At 52.3% G+C, this 16411-nt stretch overlaps 1 protein-coding gene across 1 annotated transcript; it reads right to left on the bottom strand.

Annotated features, from left to right (window-relative positions):
* Positions 1-9345: 9345 nt before the first annotated feature.
* Positions 9346-15913, bottom strand: NKX2-1 (NK2 homeobox 1). Its single transcript, XM_058807549.1, has 3 exons — positions 15728-15913; positions 10868-11244; positions 9346-10100 (listed from the first exon to the last, which is right to left on the bottom strand). Exons 1-3 carry the CDS (start codon positions 15778-15780, stop codon positions 9430-9432), a joined length of 1101 nt encoding a protein of 366 aa, XP_058663532.1. The 5' UTR covers positions 15781-15913; the 3' UTR covers positions 9346-9429.
* Positions 15914-16411: the final 498 nt, after the last annotated feature.

Raw genomic sequence — 16411 nt, forward strand, 5'->3', positions numbered from 1 at the left:
TGATTTGGTGCTTTAAAGTGGAAGACAATAAAATAGTGTGGCGGAGGGTGGGAGCCCGGGAAAGCAGGACTGCTGTGACTGGGACGGGAACGCTATTTAACTATAAGAAACAAGTGTCTGCCTTCAAAACGCAAACGGAGAATGGGGCGAAGGGTCGGGCCGGGCCGGATTGGGCCGGGCCGCTTCCTGCGACTCCGTCGGCGGTGCGCCCCGCCGCAAAAACACGTAAATGAGGGAAATGGGAAACGCCGATTAATTCACTGTGAGCGGGGTTCGGAGCGCCTGTGTTCCGCCTTTGGATACCCCCAGGCGAGCCTCGGCTCCCTTGCCCGTTTCTATCGGCGGGATAATTATGGTGGAGGACGCGCAGGCCTCCTGGCTTTCTCCTGGCTACGGGCACTTGAGGAATAAGAAAAAATGCTCTAGAGCAAGAAGAGGCGGGGGAAGTGCGGTGCCTGCTTGAAGAAGGGATGGCTGCGGGAGGGGTGGGGGGACGAGGTGAGAGAGGGGGTCTGCCCTCCCTGATGCCATATCACCCCAAAGCTTTGCGGTCTGACTTTTGCGCATTCTTTTCCCCACCCTCTCAGCAGGACGGGTCGCGGCTCTCGAGGGCCACGGCCGCGGGGAGTCTCGGTTTGCTTCGGCCCCCGCGGGCGGGTGCGTGTGCTGCCCTGGGTCCCGGCCCGGCGGATGGGGCTCCTCCGGAGCAGAGCCGGCTTCGGTGCCGGGCTCTGGGCTTGGCGGGTGGTAGCTCCTTCTAAGACCCCCTGCACCTGTCCCACCTTTGGGCCTTATTTGAAAAAATTAATTATCGTTTCCTAGGGATTATTTACCTCGTAAATTTTTGATTAAATTACTGTTAACCCTAAGCGATTGATGGGACAATCAACAGGCTTTTCCAATCACTATTTTTACTTGGTGAGCTTTTGTTTTGTGTGTGTGTTTTCCACCGGGACTCACTCTGTAGGTCAAAACCTTGCTTTCTAAAGCAATTAAAGGATATGCTAAAAATATAGATCAAAAATACGTTGTGATTAATACCATCGTGGAAAAAAATGGTCTGCAGCAGGAAGAAAATATTTGGTGCTTGTTTGTAGATTCTCTCACCTACCACCTACTCTGAATGCGTCCTGTATCTTATAGCGTGTCCGGCCCTCATGATTGCAAATAGGCCTGTTTTCAAATGGAAATAGGACTTCCAAACTGATTATGTGTATTGAATCGGAATCACTCGCTAGATCCTCTTGTATAAAATGTATTGAGAAAACCATGATGGTTGCACGGCTCTGTAACTGGCTCCTTCTCGTCTCAGGGAGGTCGATCTATTTTGCAACTTTTTGCCATTTGTGAATGTTTCAGCTAGATAATTGCACTACCATTGTGGAAAGGCGATGCACTGACACAAACACACACACACACACACACACACATACACTCCCCTGCGCACACACACACACAGAGCGGAGCCTGCTCTGTGCACAGCCCACGCCGTGCCCAGACTCCCACGACAAGAACTCGCCCGGCCTCCCCACGGCAGCGCAGCTCCCGCGCCTCGCCACTGCCACAAGCGCGGCGTGTCTCGGCGCTCCTCCACGCACAGCCTCCCCTGACACCGGGCACAAAATACACCATCCACCGGCACCCTCCCGAGCCCCACGGGACAACGCAGTTCCCGGGTCTGGGTTCCGAGAGCGGAAGACGTATTTAAGACAAGCAGATTGTGTATATGTGCCCATGGAAAAGTCAGAGCCAGGCAGCAACAGCTATTGCTCACACACCGAAGAATGGGGACAACCTCCATGCAGAGGTTTATCTTATTGACATGTAATGAGAGCTTTAAACCCTGCCATATCTCCCGAAGAATATCCATTCGAATTCGGAAAAGTAACTAAAAAACGATGAGAGAAAAGAGGCATCTAGACCGAGCAGAAGGCGGACACCTTCCCTCCCCCTGGGGAGAACAATCGGCGGCAGGAAGAGGGGTTCCCCCGCCGCGCCCCCCTTGGGGGAGGGGAGCGGCCCTGCCCGTCCGCGCTGCCCCGCTCCCACCCACCGTCGTCCCGCCTCTGCTCGCCCAAACTTTCTCCGGTGCTCCCTCGGGAGTTGCTTTGCCCCACCTAAAGCAACCAAACGCAGCCGGGCTGGGATGGGGTGGGGTGCCTGGGGGGCGCGGGGAGCCCCCGCGGCCGGGCTGGCCGGGCAGTCAGGGTCGGGGCCGCCTCTCCGTCGAGCACCGCGAGGGCAGCGGCGGCCCGGTACCATCCGGCAGGGTCCCTCCAAAGAGGCTGCCACAGGAAACTCCTGGCAGCGCAGAAGATGACAGTGCTGGGACCTATCCTCCGTCCTTGCCGCACTCGCACAGTACCTTTGCGAAGACGTAAATTCGTCCGCCGCATCCCGTCTTCGATCTTTTTTGGGTTACCGTGGAGGTGCCACGCACTTCCCTGCCATTTACCCCGCTAGGCAAGTGTGGTGTGTGTTGCAGTGACGGGTCCCCGAGCCCCATGCCACTCGCCCTAGCTACGGCAAGGCGCCATAGGCGGTCAACACCTTGTCAGGGCGTTTGGGAGCAGCGCTTGGACGAAAGTCAAAGGGGTTCCTGGCCCGACGTTTGCAGCCCTCCCGCCTGGGCATCGCCCCAGTGCCAAGGACGAGAGGGGCGGTGGGTGCGCACAGCTGGCTCTGCCCGACAGCACCTGCAGCCTGGCAGCCTGGCAGCGCAGGCAGAGCCTGCCATAGCCGGCATAAGAGAGTGCAGAGGGAGACAATCGCTGCTCTCGACCGGCTGTAGCCCCCGGGAGAGGAACCCCGCTGGGCTGCAGCCGACTCGCGAGGGCGGCAAAGCCTCGGCGCTGTGTCAGAGCCCGTCCTCGGCGCGCAAGGGACCCCGGGCCGGGGTGCAGAGCCCGCTGGCCAAGGGCAGGATCGACCCCGCTCCCCTCGACGGGGAGCCGAGACCTGAGCGGCGGCGGCAGCTGTGACCGAGCCGGGCGTTCCCGGCGGGCGGCGGGCACGGAGGAGCGCGGGGCTCGGGGGAAGCCGGCCCGGCTCCGGCGCTGCGGCTCCGCTCCCTCCGGCGGGGCAGCCCCGGCGGGCCCGGGCGGAAAGCTCAGGGAGGGTCTCCCTAGTGTAAAATTAATAGCGGAGGGCAGACACGGGCCGGCGGGCAGTGCTTCTTCAAAGTAAGAGTTTTCCTGCCTGCTTCTGGTGCCTAGATTCCACAGTTATTGCCGTGCACATCAGCTTAGGTACACTTATCAGACGTACACATCTATAGCTATAATGGGCGTATGGACGCACACGTGTAGACTAAGCGCTCCGCATCGGCCATCCATATGGTTTTTTTCTCTCTGAAGTGAACTAATGCAGATAGAGGTGCAGAGGACGAGCTCCGAGCACCCTAGTTCGCAGTAGTAAAAGTGCGTTTGTTAAGAGTGTAAGAGCAGTGTAAGAGCAAAAGCAGAGACCAAGAAGGAGGTGAAGTTAAAGATATTATTTTAAGAGCTTCTCTGAGAAGCAGCAGCACTGAAAACAAAAAGTTTAACAAACAAATGCAGCGAGAGGAACTTGGAAAAAATTGTGTCCCAGATTCACATTATTAGGTCAGTAACACGCTGAAATTATTCAGCCACTTCAGTAACACCTTTGATGTGAAGCAAAATAGTCTGCTCCCCTTACGATCCCAGGCGTTTGTAAGTTTGTCACCTTATTACTTGCCCAAATATGCTTGTCGCACGTTATTACTTGCCGCACTATCTCTTGCCCAAATATGCTTGATCGAGAAGAACTCCGGTGAAATCCCCCAGAACAAATGGAAGTGACGATCTCATACTTTGTTCAGTTTTCTAAGCAATGCAACTATCGTTTAATTTTAAAAGGGAAAAAACCCCACCAAAAACAAAAACAAAAAAGAAACCCGAAAAAATCCGCAATCACAAACCCAAATCCAAACAAACAAAGCCCCCTTTCCTCCCCAAGAACCCCGCAAACCAACCCACCTCATGAACACGCGCTTTATTCTTTTCCTTTACTCCTTACACTTTAAGGAGCCCCTGTATTGATGAAGCGCTGCTCAGGATGATATGGGGAGTTCTCATTGAATCAATTCAGTAAGTCATGTACGATCACTAAAACCTGCCATGTCAATTCATTTGCTAAAGAAGCACAGCCTACAAAATAATTCAAAATTACTCCGAAAGTCCCGCTGTGTTTAGTGAATAGAAATATTTTTGAGAAAAAAGTTGTCATCTCTTTCAGATATAGTTGTTAACATGAGAAATGGAGCCAGCCAGTCAAAACTGACGTACGTATCTTGGTAAATATTTTTAGAATATACATTTTCATCCTTTTTCCAGTTCTATACGCCAGCTCAGGACAGTAGATTTACACCGTCTTTCGGAAGTAATGCATTCGGCCATTTGTAAATGTTTTTCCTTGTCAATCTGTGTCATGGTAAAAAAAAAAAAAAAAAAAAAAAAAACAAAAACTATTTCCCTCTTCGCCCCCCTCTAAGAAAAGCCTTTACATCGAAGATTAAATGTTATATTTTACAGTTTTCATTTATAGGTTTCCCAAGAATTTTTCTGTGTCGTAAGTTGTTTTAAACTTCAAAACGAATTTCAGTTTCTTTTTATATCAATACATCTTTTACACCATCTTATTTATAACGCTGACCAGAAGCCTTTGAGAGAAATAGGATATAGAAAACTTTGACCTTACCTGCTCCCTAATGTGCTTGCAGCCAGAAAAGAGAGAGGGAGGGAAGAAAAGTAATTTCACATTATTCACCATTTTGCCAGGGACAGTCGTCTCTCTACCTCATAGGAGCAGCCGCACTGGGTCAGATGTCTGTACACATTTGATACATATAAACAGTATTATCATTAACTTAGAGTTTTGAGGGGGTTTTTTCCCCCCTGATGGGGATCATGAGAGGAACAGCAGGTCAGACAGAGAAAAAAATTCTCAGCTTTGCTCCCGACACGGCTATGAAAGGACTTAAATTCTTCAGAAGTCACTCAGTCTTTAACTCCAGATCCCCTTTGTAAAGGCTAAAGGAGCGGTCACGAAAAGTTGAACAGGGGCTGCCTTCCCGGCGAGGCCCCTTTACCTGCGCTGCGCTACAAAACTCCTAAAATACTTTTTTTTTCCCTCCCCTCCCAGCCGTGGCAACTTTTCTTGGTGTCATCTCAGGGCTGTCTCAGATTACATTGTTTGGGATCCGCACTTTCAACACCGTCTCAAGGTCCTGCGCTGCCTTTTGAACCGAGATGCAGGCGATGTATTTTGGATCAGCTGCCCATCCCTTGCTGTCCGCGGGTGCGGTGACACCGCCGCAGGGCCCGGGGGAGCCCCGCCGCCCCCGGCTCCAGAGCCCGCTCTGAAATGAAGCAGCCTGTATGGAAAACACTTTTGATATTGTTGCTGTTTTGGCCGTAGCAGTGATGTGGTTTTGCTAGGGTTTGGGATTTTTTTTTTTTTTTTGTTTGGGTTTGCGTTTTGTTTGGGGTTTAGTTTGGGGTGGTTTTTGTTGTTGCTTTCTTTTTTTGTTGTTTTCTTTTTTTTTTTTTTTTTTCCCCACAGCCTGCTGTGCCACTTTACGCACACTTCATGGAACTTGAGAATGAATTCCTGTTTACAGCAGGAAAAAATGCCCTCCGTGATTCTCCTACGCTTACTAGTAGTGCCAGGCAGAGGTGGAGTGGGAGGGAATAGCCATTCTTCACTAGATCCTTTTATCTCTCAAAATACGGGGTGCCCATGGTCTAGCGTGGATAAAGCAGTTATATTGGGAAACGTGCGTCTCTTCCATCATTTCAGATTTGAATCATGCTGCCCCTCCCCTTTGCCATCCCATTATCCAAGTTCTGCATTGATTACCGGGAGACTGGAAACCAGCATATTGGAAGAAGCAGGAGTTTAGATGGAGGAACATATTTTAATTTCAATTTTTAAAAGCTATACAGTAACTAAGTTCTTATAAGTGTTCTCAAGGGAGACTGGAGACTAAACTGTATTTACACCCCTCCCTTCAAATATCTTCATCCTAATCAAGGCATAACTGGTTTACTAAAAAAAAATATGATAAAAGGCAGTATCACAATGTCATAAAAAACTCTATAAAAATTGTTAAAGAGCAGTTTGTTTGCATTTCTCCTGATTGATATGTAAATACAGTTTGAACTGTGTTTGCTCGGTCTCTAGTGCTTAATAAAGAGATGAATTCACCTTTCTGTGGAACAAGTAAACAGACTTTAAACTAAGCCGACATCAGACAAAGTGGAAACGAGTTTATTTAATCGAAACTAAATCTAGTTTAAGAAAGATAAGTCAGTGTACATAATAATCCATTACAGTAATTACACCCACCACCAAATATGTGTTTATGAGGTTGTCGAGACACAATAAAATTACTTTATTTCCCCCGAAGTCTATAATGAAAAGTCTGACTGGATCTGTATCAAACACGCTAACTCCAATATTCGGGGGCGGGGGCTGTAATATTTCTCGGCTGTATTAATGCCTTTCGGTGCTCCTCACTTTTGAAGGTTCCCAGGTTTAAAAGAACGCACATTAATTACGTATGAAGGGGAAATGTCGACTTAACCGGAGCACTTTCCCCTCGGTCTTGAGTATAAACTCCGGGAGAAACTAACCCTAATTTTGAAAAAATCCTTAAAGTTAACCCTGCTCTCGCTTCCTCCGCGGAAGCTGGCAGCTCTGCACCACGGACCAGGAATGTCCAACACTTTCTTCTTTAAGCAGAAATAACAGCACTCGGCTGCAGACACTCTGCCGCCCCCCACCCACCCATGCCCCGCCATGCTTAACACCGTGCTATAGATCTGAAATGAATATTCTGCGCAGAAGAAGAACAAAAAAAAAAAAAATTGAATAATCTTTGGGTTAGTTAAGAATGTCGCTGTATAAATTAGGACATAACCTAAAGAATGAAAGGTCTCGAAATTCCTGTTGACACACGTGATGTCCTCCAGTTAGAAATAAGGGGGAAGGGGTCAGAAAGAATCCGATACTTTTTTTTTCTTCCGTGTACTTCCCTTTTTCTCCAGCCAGACTAGCACTTGGTGTCCGACTAACACCGGCTATCTTGTATAAATAAAGAACTGGAGCTTTCAAAAGCTGCTACTTAAATTGGAAGTTGGGTTGTTTCCACCCCAGGCAACCTGTTTTCTTTCACTTCAAAAATATGATTATTTCGCAATACCTCTGTAACTCCGAGGGGTTTCAATGACTGCGGTCGCTTTCTATGGATTTGGAAATAAAAAAACGAAACCGAGCAGCAGATGCAAAGGAAAACACGCTACGAGGTCTTTTAGAAGGGGGATACCTCTTATTTTGCTACACTCACAAAAGGAATATTTGGGACCTGAAAAATAGAGAATTACTGGGATTTAGAACCCGTCAGATACGAGCTGTTTAGCTTCATGTACTTTATATATTTACAGAAAAGTTACCGTCTGACCGCCTTGCATTCCCGATAGTATTTACGCTCTGTGCCTGAGCCCGGCGCGCACCTCTGCGCACCCACCCACGTGCGCGCACGCACTTTCTCCTCATCTCCTTCTCCACAAACTTCCCACATGGCTGCACAAAACAACCCCCAACAAGCACACAAGCAAACTAACAAACTCCCTCTTAGAGAAACAGCGCGACCCGAAAACCAGCGCCCAAAGGGACCAAGCCAGCCCGTGTGTTCCACCGAGCCGCGGCGCGCTCTGCCCTCCGCCTGAGCACAGGCGTGGGCTCTGCAGGCGAACCTGCGCGGCCGTGTGGGGCTGGATTTGTGCAAAATTAAATATATGGAAATGTAGAAAATGAAACACAGCCTGATAAAGAAAGTTAATTCAAACTACATGTCGTACACAATAAACTATCTTTTTATTTTGATTATAAATAAGGTGACTGTACTTCCCTTAAAATACAAGTACATAGGAAAACCTGGTAGAAATTATCTTTCTTTTTTTTTTTTTTTTTTTTTTGTTCTTACAAGGTATTAAAACTGGACACTTTAAATTGGACTCACGTTCTATACTGACAGCAGGTTCTTCGCTGTTTTATTTTTTTCTAATGGCGTTAGACTTTTACCTTCTTTCTCCTCCGTGCCTTTGGCATTTGAATTTCTAGTCCCGGAATACTTTGCTTTCTCTAGCAAGAAGTCGCTGAGGTGCCCCCCGCCCCCACCCTCACCCCCCAAAAAATAATCGGGCTAATGAATTTGGACTCGATTCCTTCGGTCTCGAGTTCGTGAATCCCACGCGTTTGCTCGTCCTGTTTGCACGCTGAGGATTGATCCTGTATCCCGTTAACCCTCTGGCCAGCTCTCCTTTGGGAATAGGGTCTGGGCCCTGGGAGGGGCAGGGGCCTTCCGGGCTCTGACAACATCCCGGCTTGTTTTTCCACCAAGAAGTCAAAAAAAGGGGGGGCGGGGGTTGGGGGGGTAAGGGAAAAAAAAAGGAGGAAGATGTAAGGATAGGAGCGTCGGGAGAGGAAACCAAAGGGGGAAATAAAAAAGAATATTCGTAACGTGTATAATTTATTAGAAGCTTCTTAGGAACTATATTTAAGCCAAATATCTACATAAGTTACAACAGGAAAAGGCGGCGTGCGCAAATAACAAACTGCCGGAGGATTTACGACGGGGTGATCATTGTCCATAAAAAAGGTGGGGGTTGGTTTGGTTGATTGTATTTTTTTCCTTTTCTTTTTACAACAAAATATACAGGCTACTAAAAACTATGGGTTTAGTCCAACTTTTGACAGCATTATACAGCTACAGGTTCACATCAAACGTAAGGAGGAAAATAAAAGCCAAGCCTTTGATGACTCCACGTCTCCATCCGCTGGCCCTGGCGGCGGGCTGGGAGAGACCGGGGAGGGGGAAGCTGCTTCTTGTGTCTGGGTGACGCGAATGCGTTTTTTGGGGGGGAAAACCACCCCATCCCCCAAAATCTCTGTATTTACATGCAAGTCCTAGACGCTGGCAAAGTGTACATCTGATATCCAAGTCTTCAGACCATGCCTAAAGATGGTCCCCTTTCTGCAGACTGCTCCATGGTTATTAGTCTGAATATTTTTATACACCCCATAGGACAACTTTGGGGGAGAAAAAACATAAAGACGCAAAACCATCAACAGTAACAATAAAATGGAACAAAAAAAGTGTCTCTCTCTCTTAGAGGTCCGCAGAGACCACTCAGCGAAACGGGGGAAAGGGAGAAGAGCATTAACAAGAAACAAAAAAAAAAAAAAAAAAAGAAAACAAAAAAAAAAAAAAAAAAAAGAAGAAGAATAAAAAAGCACACAGTAGTTTGGAGAGGACAGAGATTTGTGTAACTGGGAAAATTTGTTGGATTTTTTTTTTCTTTTTTCTTTTTGCCTTTTTTTTCCCTTTTTCTTTGTTTAATCCTTTTACCAGGTCCTACCGTATAGCAAGGTGGAGCAAGACATGGCAGTGCCATAGTCAGAAGTAGAAGAGTTTAGGTGAGACAAACTGGAGACTTGGCTCTGCAGAGAGGAAGGGCTGGCCGAGTGCTGTCCCATGTCTGGAGACTGCCCCGCACTGTTTGTCTGGTGGCTCTGATGCTGTCCGAGGCTGTTGCCATTGGTAGCCACCGTGATCGTTGTAGCTGCCTGCTGCTGATGGCTCTGGATAGCTGCTGTGGGTGTGTTGGAGCCTGCTTGGCAGGGCTTGCCATCCTTCACAAGCACTGGCACTGCCACCCTTCTGGGAGACTGCTGCTGCTGGCAGGAGCCGTTCTCCTGTTGCATCTGCTGCTGCGCAGCCTTGTCTTTGGCCTGGCGTTTCATCTTGTAGCGGTGATTCTGGAACCAGATTTTGACCTGAGTCGGGGTGAGATGTATCATGCTGGCTAAATGTTCCCTCTCCGGGGCGGAGAGGTATTTTTGTTGCTTGAAACGTCTCTCCAGCTCGTAAACCTGGGCCTGCGAAAAAAGGACCCTCCGTTTCCTCCGCGGCGTGCTCTGGAGCGGGGCCATGCTCTTGCTCACGTCTCCCAGGGAGCCGAGGCTGCCCATGCCTCCCATGTTCATGCCCGAGGACGGCGCCATGAAGCGGGAGACTGCAAGGGAGAAGGCGGCACGTTTTAGGCGGCTCGGCTCGGCCCGGCCCGGCCCGAGTGGGGCCCCGCGCTCCGGCAGCCCCGCCGCCGCCTGCCCCCAGCGGGGCTCCGCAGCCCCCCGGCAGCCCAGCCCCGGCCGCGGCCTCGGGCACCGCGCTTCCAAACAGCGGCTCACGTCCCCGGGGAGCGCGGTGGCCCCCTTCTCGCCCGGCCCAGCCCCGGTGAATAGGGGCGATCACTCACCCCTCGTCCTGCCCGGGGCACGGCCAGCAAAGTGCCCAAAGCGACAGCCGCGGCGGGAGCAGCCGCGGACGGCGGCTCCGCGGGCGCCGGCCGAAGAGGAGGACTCTGCCGCTGCCCCGCCGCTCCCCGGGACGCGGCCCCGGCGCGCCCGGCTTCCCCCCTCGCCCGCCCGGTGCCGGGCAGCGCGCAGGCGGGCGGGCACCGCCGGCTCCCTTCGGGCCCCCGGGCCGCCACGCTCCCGCCCCGCTGGACGGCGAGAGCCAGGCTCCCGCTCCCCGCCGCAGCCCGGCTTCCAACCCCCTTGCCCCGCAAAAGCAGCCGCGGGAGGCTGACGTGCGACCAGCCGGGATGGAAGGACCGGGTACGATTCTCGGGCAGGAGGAGGAATTTGGGGTTTGGGGGACGCGTCTGGGTTTGAGACCGACTTTTGCCCTGTCGCGGACCCCCCGTGCCTTCTGCCCGCGGTGTGTCGGGGCAGCTGCGCGGCAAGCCCCCCTCGGCCACCCAGCCCCGAGCCGACTTACTTGAGGAAAAGCGGGGATCCGGGTTGGTGCCGTACCATCCTGTCGCCGAAGCGCTGTTCCTCATGGTGTCCTGGTAAGGCGGCAGCTCGCTCATGTTGCCCAGGTTCCCATTGCAATAGCCCCCCATCGTAGCATGGGAGAGCTGGGGGACCCCTGCCGCTGTCATATGGTAGGCGGCAGTCACTGTTCCGTTGTGGCCCATGGGGTGCTGCTGCATGGCCGGCTGAGAAACCTGAGACTGTCTGTAGGCTGACAGGGGAGCCCCCAAGTTACTGGCCTCCATGCCCACTTTCTTGTAGCTTTCCTCCAAAGGACTCAAGATGTCAGACACTGAGAAAGGAGTCGTATGCTTTGGGCTCATCGACATGATTCGGCGGCTGGGGAAAAAAAAAAAAAAAAAAAAAAAGGAAGGGGAGGCAAATCTTTTTTTTTTTTTTTTTTTTTTTTTTTTGCCAGATATTCTGGTGTTGCCTTAACGCCGATCTTGTTGGATGTACACGTAACCGAGTGGACGAAGTCCGCCTTAATTGGATTGAGTGGAGGCTCAGGGCTGCCTTTCGTTTGTTTTAGCCAGACGCCAGGTTTTAGGCTGCCACCAGAGGCGGGGCATAGGCACTAAAGCAACAAGACAATAGAAGCCTACATCTTGCCCAAGATAATTAGCTTACATGCTGATGACAAGGTAAACACCTTTAAGTCTTACTTGTCAGAATTTTTTTTATGTCTTTAGGAAAAAAAAAAGAAGAAAAAAAAAAAGAGGAAAAGAGAGAGACAGAGAGGACGGGAGAGAGAGGGAAAAAAGAAAGAAAGACCCCGTGAGCACAACTCTTTTTTTTTTTTTTTTTTTTTTCCTCGGGGTGACAATATCGTGGACAGGAAATGGAAGGCAAAGCAAAAAAAGACCACCATTTGACTGGGTGAAAGGATTTAAAAACAGCTCCCGGGTGGCAAGGCTGTCAGCCCAGCCTTTGTGAGAGCTGGGGAAACGGGGTGGAATGCCAGTAAGCCAAAGGACAGAATCTCCCTCTTCCCCCACTAAGTTTGGTCCGGAAGGAGCCCCGCCGCCGGGAGGACAACTCTGCGGAGGGCAGATGTTTCTCTCCGGGCCACAGCTCCCCGCGCCCCGCACTCCCCGCTCTGGCTTGTCAAACGCCCCGGCCGGCTGGGGCTGAACAAGCGCTTGGGGTTTCGCATCTCGGAAACACTCTCTATGCCTCCTAAGACACTCATTGCAAGGATCGTTCGTCTCCCTAAACCTACAAATTCCTTTCAGCTAGGGATTTTTTTTTTTTTAATATCTCAGAGAGGGGTGGAAGACACAAGTTTGCAAAATCAAGCAGTAATTTAATTGCCTGGGACGAGAGACCGATGAAAAATAGGTTAGCGCAAAATGTCGCTTGTTATTCTCCAAGGCAAAGACTCTCACAGTCTCTCGTGGTCCCTCTGAAGCTGAAGCTGCTTTCTAAGGTTATTTATACAGCACGGGAGCTGGATGGAGAAGACCTCTCTGGTCATCTGCTACGCGACCTTGCCAATGAATTCCCTGTAGTTTCCAATAAACTGCAATTTCTGGCACTTTCGGATCTGTTCTCGGATCCGGTGTGAAAACAAAAGCGATCCATTCACAGCCACACGCACACGTACGGGCAGCCAGTAGCTAATGTCACTCGGGTCTTTGAAGAAATCTTCCAACGCCTAGTGTCTCCAAAGCTTATATTTCGGGGTGATCCGGGCGGAGGAGAGAAACCTCCCCTGAGTGTTTCACACCACGGCCTACGGCCCTGACAACCACAATTTAATACAGCGATTACCTGAATATTAAGAAAATTACAGCGAAGGTACAGTTAACCCTGGGACTCTGAAGTGTCAAGTAACTATTTAGTAATTGCACTTGTAAATATGTTTGTGCTCGGCTGGTTCGTGCTTAAAAATGCAAAAGTGCACTTGCTACCCGGGAATAACTAAATATCTTTGTCTAAAGTGGCAGCATAAATAGCCGGTCGCTTTGTGGCTGTGCTTGATATTAGTACATAAGGATCATTTTGCTTCAATTGGGAGGCTCTCATTCACTAGGCAAGAAACCGTTTAGGAGAAAGTAGGTTCCCGTATGAGAGTTAACATCCTTCAAGTGTAAGCCTCAGTCTTGATTACACTTTAGAGCTCTGCAAGAGGTGAGCTTTTCCACACAAATATAATCGGGGGAACTTTCCTTCAATCAGGCCTCCAGCTCTCTTACATCATCTCAGCTGCTTCTTTCGGCACTAGCTCCCTCACGGCTGAATACCCCAAGTGGGCTGCTTGTGAGTCTGCTGGGTCACCAGAGGCAGAGAAGGGCGACTTTGGGCTAGAAAGGCGTTTGGGTTTTACCTCTCATTTCCCCTCTTTTCTTTTAAAACCTTTCAATCTTATCTATCCAGATCTCTGGAACATTTCTTTACACTACCCCCCCGCACCCCCCCCCCCCGCACCCCCCTCCCTCGCCCCGGTTTTTCCCATTTCTGCGCCTATTTTTGAGTATGGTCTTTGGTTTTGTTCCCACACAGAGAGAGAGACTCGACCTTGCCGTAGTGGTTTGATTGCTTGGGGTTTGAGGTTGGTTTTTTCCACCCCGAATTTCTCAGACACTCCATCCCCATGCCTCCTTCATGAGCCTTTAAAAGAAGGGGGTGGATGGAAGGAAAAAAAATTAAATACTGCAGGATCCACCAAAACGACGGCTCAGTCGGTTTGAATCAGAGGCGAAAGGCGGCGAGTGGCCGCGCGATTAGCGGGGCAGGAGCAGGGGCTCGGTTCCCGTGCGCCGCAGTGGCGGTGGGGCAGCCGGGTAGGCCCGAGGGCGGCAGCGGGGCGCGGAGCGGCGCTCGGACCCGCGGCCGAGGCTCCCGCCGCCCTGCCAGGGCTTATTCATCCTCTCACTGGATGGGCGCGGGTTAAATCGCCTCCCAAACACCGCTCGGTTGGGTTATCCCCAGCCAGTCGGGCCTTGGCTCTGCGCGGGGTCTGGCACAGGGAAGGCGATGCGAGAGCGCTCCGTTCACCTTTGCTGGGGAGCGGGTGAAACTCTCCTGCGCGCGTCTGAGCGCTGAGTCAGGAGCACACCGGCGCGCCCACGTCCAGCTACTTTTTAGCAGAGCTAGATGGACGCGGTGTAAAGGAAACCGGTCAGCCTCTGCACCTGCTTTCCCGCCCCAAATGAGCTATAACGGGGCAAGTCAGACCGTGGACAACGGGCGAGAAAACTTCCTCGCTGGTGTCCTCTCCCTTCACTCTCCCTTTTCTTCCAAGCCCTCCACCGGAGTTTCGTCTGCCAGAGATGGCTGCTCCAGCTTCCGGGGAGGATGGCCGTCCCGACAGAGCCCTGCCTAGGCTGCCTTCAGCGACATACTCGTTTACCTGGTGATGCTGCTCAGTAAAACACTCGAGTTAAAAAGAAATGCTAAGGAGCAGAGCAAGGAAGATGAGATGCGTTCTGCCTGGTGGAAGCATTTTCATGAGAAAGGCACGGTTTTCACCCCGTGTTTGCAGAAATGCGGCTACACGGACGTCCCTTCAATAGCTTCTGACCCCACACAATCCTTTTGATAACACTCGAGAGGTGGAAGAATGGGAGACTTTGTCAATCAAATGGTGCCAATCCCAATGGAAACGGTGCCACCAAGACCGCAGAGCGTTTCCTCATCAACTGGATTGCGGGGGCTGGGAACTCAAGAATCAGCTTTTGAAAGTGCGCACAGGGCTCTCCAAAGACAACAATGTCTTTTTTATACGAGCTGCCGTGCCTCCCCAAGGGGAATCAAATATGTTCGGCCAGGCAGAGCTCGGAGGGCTCGGAGGGCAGAGGGTAAGGGTCCCACGCAAACCGCACGCAAATTCTTTCTCAACAAGAAACACGCTTTCTAGGTGTAACTTTTTGATACAAAGCCATGAGGTGCTCCGTGATCCCTCTGGATCAGTTCACGGGTGCACGTCTGGCTGCACCCCCTGCCCAGCCCTGCGGCCCCCGCTCCCTGCGCCGAGCAGGCGGCCCTGTCCTGTCCTGCCCGGTGCCCTGTCCTGTCTTGCCTGGTGCCCTGTCCTGTCCTGCCCGCTGCCTTGCCCGGTGCCTTGCCCGCTGCCCTGTCCTGTCCTGCCTTGCCCGCTGCCCTGTCCTGTCCTGCCCGCTGTCCTGCCCGCTGCCCTGCCCGCTGCCCTGTCCGCCCGCCGCGGGAGCAGCCGCTCCCAGAGACGTCCGACTTAGAAGTGGCAACAGCAGATCTGTGACAGGGCTCTTTCTTCGCGTCTGGTCATCAGTATAAAGCTAACACGTTCATGGAGAGATGTAAATGACCACCTGGAGGAATGGCCCCACCGAGGCATCTTGCCGCAACTCGCCCCTCTCAACCCGCTCTGAACGAGCTCAGAGAAACCTCATGTGATTGCTTGTGTATGTCGGTGTGATACACCCTCTGGTTCCCCATGTCCCCCAGAACGGAAGATGTGCCCAGCACACCCACGCCGGGAGCGGAGGTTTCCGTAGTGATGGAGTGTAGGGCGCACTTGTGTCTCTGCCGGCCGCGGGCAGGGCGCTGGGAGCCGCTCCCGCCTGGAAAGCACATGCTTGGGCGTGTGAGAAGGCAGGAGTCCTCCCAGAGACGCACCCTGCGAGCGCTACCTAGGCACGGAGCGCTCTGGGTGTGTGTGGGGGGGAAACGCCTGTTGTGGCTCACGGGGATAATTCCTCGCCGTGGGAAAGCCCGCCTGCCCTGGTTATCTCGTTAGGGTGGGAGAAATCCCTCAGTACAGCGAGCGAAACCTCTCCCCCTGGCGTGGGAACCTAAGGCAACCAGCGAGACCACCAAAGGCTAAAGCGAAAATCCTCACCCCTCCGCAGAGCACGCACAGTTGCTCCTCCAGCTGCCCAGGGCGTGGAGCATCTCGCAGCTGGGGCTCCTCGGGCCCCTTCGCCACAGGTGCCTGGCGGCCCCACTCGCAAAGCTCCGTGCGAGCGAGGGCAGCGCTGCCTCCGCTCCTCTCCTCTCCCTCCTTCCCCAGTTGCTGGAACACGGCTGAGCCCTCCTGCCCCAGCCCTCGACACCCTCCCCGTCCTTTCCTTCGGGCCGTTCCCGGCCAAGAGGGCCAGGGTGGGGCCAGGTGCGGGGTGCCAGGGCAGCGCTCCCGGAGCCGCGGCGGCGGGCGGAGGGGCCGCCGTGCCAGGGCGGGGGCGGCGGGGCCCGGGGCACGCCTCGGCCCGCCAGCCGCACCGCGCCCCTCGCGGGGGGACCCGCGGGAAAGGGCTCCGTGTGGGCGTGGGTGCCCCGGTAGTCTCGGGGGGACAGCAGCATCACTCGCCCCGATGTGTGAACTACTGTCGGACCGCCTCGTCCGACATTATCAGCAGTTAATACAAGCCCTCCACCTCTGGCTTTCTCAGTTCGGTCAGACTGTCACTGCCGCAACAGTGTCAGTACGCACATACAAGACTTGTTGTTGCCCCGAAGCGTTTTTGATACCCCCAAGACAGTGGTGATTATGCGGAGGATTACTTGAAGGTGGTTGTTGAGACAG

Source organism: Ammospiza caudacuta, chromosome 6 (assembly GCF_027887145.1).
Source record: "Ammospiza caudacuta isolate bAmmCau1 chromosome 6, bAmmCau1.pri, whole genome shotgun sequence".
In the NCBI taxonomy this organism is placed as follows: Eukaryota; Metazoa; Chordata; class Aves; order Passeriformes; family Passerellidae; genus Ammospiza; species Ammospiza caudacuta.

Coding starts and splice junctions, on each gene's coding strand:
- NKX2-1 (XM_058807549.1), bottom strand. CDS start 15,780: ATGCTCCACGCCCTGGGCAGCTGGAGGAGCAACTGTGCGTGCTCTGCG. Junction 11,245..15,727: donor TGTGCGTGCTCTGCGGAGGG/GTGAGGATTTTC, acceptor TTTTTTCCCCAG/CCGCCGAATCATGTCGATGA. Junction 10,101..10,867: donor GGATCCCCGCTTTTCCTCAA/GTAAGTCGGCTC, acceptor TCTCCCTTGCAG/TCTCCCGCTTCATGGCGCCG.